The 6946-nt window shown below is 42.6% G+C and overlaps 1 protein-coding gene across 1 annotated transcript in view; it reads left to right on the top strand.

Moving 5' to 3' along the window:
• The first annotated feature begins 2107 nt into the window (after positions 1 to 2107).
• GPA33 (glycoprotein A33 (transmembrane)) overlaps positions 2108 to 6946 on the top strand; it is a 10430-nt gene continuing 5591 nt past the window's right edge. The window contains exons 1-2 of the mRNA XM_010288727.1: positions 2108 to 2141; positions 6731 to 6882. Coding sequence (XP_010287029.1) covers positions 2108 to 2141; positions 6731 to 6882 — 186 coding nt within the window. The remainder of the gene's footprint in view (positions 2142 to 6730; positions 6883 to 6946) is intronic.

Below are 6946 nucleotides of genomic sequence, written 5' to 3'. Positions count from 1 at the left end.
AAATGATAGTGAAAGTTTTATTTCTGGGTAAAGGATAATGGCAAGCTTACCAAGTTGGTACAGTGTCTGTCAGGGACTGTAACCAAGTTCTTTCAGTGAATACTCGAAGCTGTTATGTAGAGAACTGAAAATTAACAGATGAAGTATGGGCAGATGGTGTACCGTGATGGCATTTCTGTCACTATCTCTGCTCATCAGATTCAGTTAAAATCCTAAATGGGAGCAAAATCAAAAGTGTGGAAGCTAGAGTAAAGATCCTACATGTCTCTCCCTGGAGGCTGTGGGATGAAGTCACAAAGATCTTAAACTCTTAAAAGAAAGTAAAAATTTAAGGAACTCATCCTTGTGAGGAACCTCATCCTTGTGGGCAACCTCATCCTTGTGGGCTCCAAAGACGAGAAAGGAGACTACTAACCTTGCTCCAGTTTTGTTTACATCTCAAGTAATTTGTAGTTAGCATTTAGAGGTTAGCAAGCTCTTTTTTGGAAAAAGGATCTGCTCACTTCGCAGGGTCCCTGCCATCTCTTAATGCCTGCAGCCTATCAAAGATGAGACGCATACAGCAGGATGGATTTTTCTACTGGCTGTCCTCATTTGGAAGATTGCTGAAGAATACAGTTTCTGTACTCTTATGTGCTTTAATTTGCTTTGTGCTAAAAGTTTGTTTGAAGAGAACTGAAGTTATGTATCAAGCACAGAAGTACAGGCTGTCTTTTCTACCAAAGGGATTGGATTTTCAGTCACTCCTAAGTCTCATTGTCTTGGAGGTGTTTTGAACAACTGTCATATAGACAAAATGGCAGTTTTTAGTGTGACTTTTGGCAGGTTTACTGTGCAAGTATGGGGTCAGCACAAGATCAAAATCCGGATCCAATTTATTGGACTAAACACAGGTATCTCTGGTGCAGACACCCACTTTTGAGGTAGCCTCCTTCAATAATCAAAACAGAGTTCATCAGTATTATCACTGCACTGTGAATATGATTAATTTAATCTGCAGATGGTATCTAAAGACATGAAGTCCCCATCTGAGATGCCTAAAATGACCGTTCACACCCTAAAAGTATTTTGTCTCTCAAATGGCTAGAAATAGAGCATAGATGACTATCCCAGATGGAGGCATCCCTTGCTGCCCATTGGCAGTGAAGAGTTTAAAAGACATGCTAGCCAGCTGCACTCAATTAAATGTAACGTCAGATATTTGCCTGAGCTGCCGTCAGTCCTCCTTTTATTCTTCAGTCAATTATAGTAGCAGTTATTTGTGCTTTCCAAGTGCCCATCCAGAAGACATGAGCAGTGGCTGGACTTGCACTGCACATGCCTCAAAGGATACATAGCTAGCATGCTACAAGCCATTGATGGTTTATCTAACACCCTTTTCAGTAGAAAGTACCTTTGGTACATACGGCTGCTGTGCAAGCCACACACTGGGACAATTGAACAGTAAGCATAAGAACCTGGCGTAGATGCCTCTCACTTATATTTATATAACCTGTTAGTCATCAAATTCTCAAAAATTACATATCCTTACAGGTATTTAATGTAAGTGGAGTTAGGCACCTCAGCTCCTTAAAGCCTGGATGTGGGCTGCTGCCTGCATTGTGAAACACTTCAATACCTTTTTAACTCTGGCCCTAGGCTCCCTTAATAAATATTTAAGATAAATGAGGCTTATCCTCCCCTAGTTTCATGTCATCAAATGCATGACTTCAACTGTTGTATTGACCGTACACTCCCAGTCACCACACCCTTTGGTTTGCCTCTTCTCTTGCTTTATGTGACTGCACGTTCGTTTGGAGAAACTGGAAAAGGCTGTTTAATTGGGGAAGAAAGTTCACAACTAGGGAAGGAGTTCACAAGTCTCCTCTCCGCCCCTAAGCAGGGAGCAGAAAGTGATGTCAAAGCCTACTGGTGATCTGGCTTGTCATTCTGCCTGGGAGGGAGTGGCAGATGGGAGAAGCAGCACTTTAAAAGAGACCCAGGAAGTGAACCTGTGACGCCATGGTGAAGCAGCCCTTCAGCTAATGCCAATTACTTACCCAGTCACCTAGAGATTACAAGGAAGAGCACCCTGAGGTGAAACAAAGCAGAGATGAGGAGGATGGCAATGAAAAGTCTTTGGCTGTTCATTTTCAGTGCAAGTGAGTACTAATTTGGTTATGTCCTCAAGGGTTGGGTAGAAGAAAGCAACATTACAAAGTCTGAGTATTCCAACGGACTTTGTGTCTTTCTTTTTGGTTTAGTAAAAGTTCCTTCATGTTTATGGTCAGGCAGGTGTGTTTATTGTCTCTGTGCTGAATGTCCAGACTCACAGGCATCTCCTAAAGCTGCAAGACAGTGTCAGGAACAGGAAAAGAATGCTATTCTTCATGAGGCTGGAAAATATTTTTTAAAAACAGCTTTAGTGGCTTCTGTTAAATACAATGTTTATCTCTGAAGAAAGAACTTCCTCAGCTGGAGGTGGAAAAGTCCTTGGGTTTTGTTCTTTTACACATAAATCTGGAGGTACCGTACGTCTCCGTCAAGCCTAAATCCTACTGTTTGTATGTAGTCTGATACAACTTGTGTTCTCTCTATATTATTCACGCCAAGGGGATACACAGTGATCCCTACTAATGCATACTTATCAGCCAGCTCACCCTTGGCCTTCATCGCAGACTTCCCCTTTCTCATCCTGTCTTGTAGAGCCTGCAGTCTCAGTTCCACTGCTTTTTGACCTGTCTTGTGTACAAGCATTGGTGTGAGAAGACCTTTTTCCAAGCTTCAAAGCAAGCTATGCCCATGGAAATCACTTGGGTTTTTTTATCAAAAATCCTGAAAACCTCACTTCAACAATAAGATACACAAGAAGAAAATTCACGAAGTTTAACGTAATTAGAAAAAGTGGATGTGCGCCACACGCAACAAATATGACTTGGGTCATGATTTGATGATCATTATGTAAATTGTGTAATGCTGTTGGTATTCATTCCTTTTCATTCTCAGCATTCATGCTATCCAAATTATAGATGGGGAAACTCTTCAGAGCAGAAATATGTATGTTGGGTGAAGCTGCTCTTGCCTGTTTGGACAGGACTCAAATGGGAATAATAAATAGTGGCCTGTGAAAAATTTTGGGAGAAGGTAGAGTAGATTTCTGCACTGCACCGGAGTGGAGAAACTGCACAGCACATGGCAGTGCAGTGATGGGATGCCAGAGCTGCCTTGAATGAGCTGCATCAGGATCTCAGCACAGGCTGACTTCTCTTGCTATACAGCTTTTCACTGCAGTTGTGTGAATAACTAGTACTGTGAACTTCTTGCTGAAGGAAAAGCCCAAAACTGTCATTCTGAATCAAACAAAATATTTACTTTTACTGCCAATTTCACATTTAAGAGGTTTCCCCTCTCCCACTTTGGAATTAAATTTCAGTTAAATTCTGAGGTAAAGTATTGAGGAATTAGAAGTTGGAGCATTTCCTTGTAAAAGTGAAATTAAACATTTCCACTCTTCCTACTTTTCTCACTAGCCAAATCTACCCAGACAAATCAGCAATTATAATTTTGCTTGATCAGAATCTCACTTTTTTTTCAGCAAACAAAATATTCCTCTAATTGCCCTTCCTTCTGTTTTTATTAACACTTAGTAAGAAATGTGAAAGTAGACAGATCACTTTGATTTTCTTCTTCCTTCGTATGAGTACAAATGTTTAAGCTGAGCAGAGGAAGATAAAACATTTCTCAGTTTCTTAAAATGTTAATAAACATACTAATTGATAACACACAAAAAGTAATTCTAAGGCTTTAATCTAGGTGACACCATCCCTCTAGTACTATGTAGTATATTCATCCTCTCTCCTTTTCTGAAGTTCTTTCAGAATTGGCCCTCCTGTTCCTTTAACTGTACTTAGAATAGATTCTGTTTTCTCTCAGAAAAAACAAACCCAACCCCTGAAGAATAAGCCCCAATTTTTAGACATGCTGACTGTGACTGGCTGTTGGTGACTTTGTGAAGGAGTGAAATGTGGTGAGAAGGGGGAAGGAGGAAGTCGGCGTGAGTAAATGGCGTCCCAGAATGAAACCATGCAGCTTGCCCAAGAGCCGGAAGCCCTAACAAGGGAGGAGTGAGACCCAGAAAGAGATGTCGTGTGTGAAAACCAGGAGAGTGGCAGAAGAATTTGGGCATTGGGGTGACAGCCACAGATAAATAAGCAGTCTTGCTTCTTACGAGCTGTGTCTCTTGTATGTGGTGTTTGGTTTAGCTGTTCCCCGACTCTGCACTGAAGACATGTTTGGAAGAAAACAAAGATCTCATTTACTGTAGGATTTGAGTCATCCAATTGGAAGAAGGAAAAGCACTTGTGAGGGGAAGCCTTAGGGTTGGGCGGTCTCCTCTTTGCCTCAGGGCTGAGTTAATGACCTGTCAGTGAACCCCAGTCTGGTGGAAAGTTTCTGAGTGACAAAAGGATCAGGAAATAGGTTTTGCTCCATCTCCTAGTACAGATGGTGGTGCTTTTCACCTAAATGCAGGAAAGTGCTTCTATCCAGTCACAACAAGCAACAAGAAAGCTTTTATAGGTGTCTCATATGGAGGGCACGATGAAAAACGTAGTCAGGAACAGCTCTAGGGCTACACAAACACAGCCCTTGCACTGGGTGCTCCAGAGCAGGGAAAGGCCTGGGAGTGGCTGCAATAAAACCATGCTAGAAATACTCTGCCCTGCTGGTTTCCCTCTTATAGCTGTCAGCAGCTGTAAATGAATTAATCCCCAAGAGAACAGAAACCACTGAGGAAGAGACTAAAGTAAAGCATGCTTAAGTAATTAACTGTGCAAGACCACAGAACAACTCAGTTATGGGACAGGGAATGCAGGAAGATCAGAACTTCAGCTACAAGCCTCCTGCGCTGGTCGCTCTGCTGCCTTTTATTACCAGGATGCGAACAAGCGCAGAAGGTGGTCTTTGCACTGCTGCTGAAAATGTCTGAAGCTGCTTCTGAAGACAGCTGTGGAAGGTAGGAGGGCTGTAGGGGAGGGAAAGGTTTGGCTGCTGTGAAAATTCCATCAAACTCCTCTCAGGAGAGGGAAGATGCAGCAGTTCTGGAAGTATAGGCCACTTCTAACAGACCTGAAGGACCACTTGCTATGGAGAACAGTATGGATACAGGAAGCTGTTACAGAAGCTTTAGCCTCTCCCGAGTGGGACCAGATCCCCATGCCAACCATCCCATGTTATCCTGTGCAAGCACCTGAATTGCTACCAGCAGGTTCCTAGCGCTGTGACAACAAAACCTTTTGGGTCCCTACACTGTTATTTTCTAAGGGACACTGTCGTTCACTGCTGCTGTAGTTAAGGATCTGGTCTTGCTCAACTTGTCAATGGCTTACTCTTACTGACCTAATGCAGGTGTCTGTGGTTTTTTCCTGTCTTAAACATGTATGCACAATGAGTTTGCAACTCAAAGTGGAATCTAAGACGTCCTTTGCTCTCTCCCTTACACACTACACCTCCTTACGGATGTAATCTGGACAGATATATGGCAGAATGACAACACAAAGCTTGCTAGACAGCAACTTTTCAGTCAAATCCTCTCCAGGAAACACTGACTCAGCCTGGTTCTTCCAGAAGCAAACCTTCACCACCACATATAGCATGCCCCTTTTGGGGAGAGCATACATCTCTGCCCTCCTCCACTTTCCTCCTTACTGGACCATATTCCTCTTTGCCATAGGAGTGCCTCTGAGCAGCACTCCCTTTCCCACCCCCCTACAATCTCTCTAACCAGTTTCAGACTTAGATTTTTTTCAAATTATTCAATTTGATGCCATAAAACAACCCCCACAAAACCCACACAAACTGTAAGGAGAAAGCAGGTGTTTTTAAACATAGGTTCCCACAGGCATTAAGGTCATCTATGTCAGGGCAGAGGTAAACCTCCAGCCCAATTCTGAGAATAACTAACAGCTGCCACTAGCTAATGCTCTGGTATGATGAATTAAGCATCAGGTCAAATGGAATACAGTGTACAAGAAACACCTCTGCTGTGTTCCACATGCTTCACTGGAGCACAGAGGGATTTCTGCTTTATTCAACTCTCGGCCATTCCTGTGCTCCACAGGCAGGAGCTACAGTTCTTGGAGAAGGGTGACTACTACCCTACTCATTTTTAAAAAAGAATAGCTATTCTTCTCTTGTTTCTGTCAAGCTCTCTTTGCTTTTCTAGGTTTTTCTCTTTTCAGGGCATTACTTGAACAGGTTTTGATTCCCTAGCACAAAATGTCACTTCTTTATGGGCTTGAATTGAGGCAAGTTATTTGAGTTTTCCTGATCCCTGAAATTTGACAATATCAATTTGTTAGTGTAGCCTGAATCCTTAAGACTGCTGATGCACTTGTATTATCGGTTTATCTGTCTCCCTCTGTATATTTAGAACTGTCAAAGGATGTCAGTTGTACTGAAAGAGGGCTCAGAAAAAAAAAAAATACATCTTTATAAACTCCATGGCAATGTATGTCCAGGAAAAGAAGAGCGAAGCAAGGAAAGGAAAGCAGAGTTTAGCTCTTGGCTATCCTGTGCAGCAGCTTCCTATAGTCAATCAACCCCAGCATATGTCACCTCTTGCTCAGTGGGGAATGTCATGGATGACAGAAGGGATGTGGGGTTGTTGTGGCATGTAAGAAAGCCAAAAAGACAAAACGTAGAACCCAGATGTCGTTGACCTTGCTGACTGCAGAATTTGTTCTCTTCCTAGTTCTGGTGACTGCTCATGCCCTCATTGTGGAAGCACCTGCCAAGGAAATACAGGTGGCACGAGGGAACAATGTTACTCTCCGCTGTCATTTTAAAACGGAGGCTTCTATTACCTCAGGAGATGTTGTTGTCTGGAGGAAAATCAATAGTGAGGTAAATCAAGCTACATTAAAAAACCCCCATACAATAGGGCATCCAAGAGTGGGGGGGAGTAGAA

This window comes from Phaethon lepturus, unplaced genomic scaffold (assembly GCF_000687285.1).
Source record: "Phaethon lepturus isolate BGI_N335 unplaced genomic scaffold, ASM68728v1 scaffold24756, whole genome shotgun sequence".
Taxonomy (NCBI): Eukaryota; Metazoa; Chordata; class Aves; order Phaethontiformes; family Phaethontidae; genus Phaethon; species Phaethon lepturus.
Note: the sequence above shows the minus strand (reverse complement) of the source record. Positions and strands in the feature narration are given on the sequence as shown.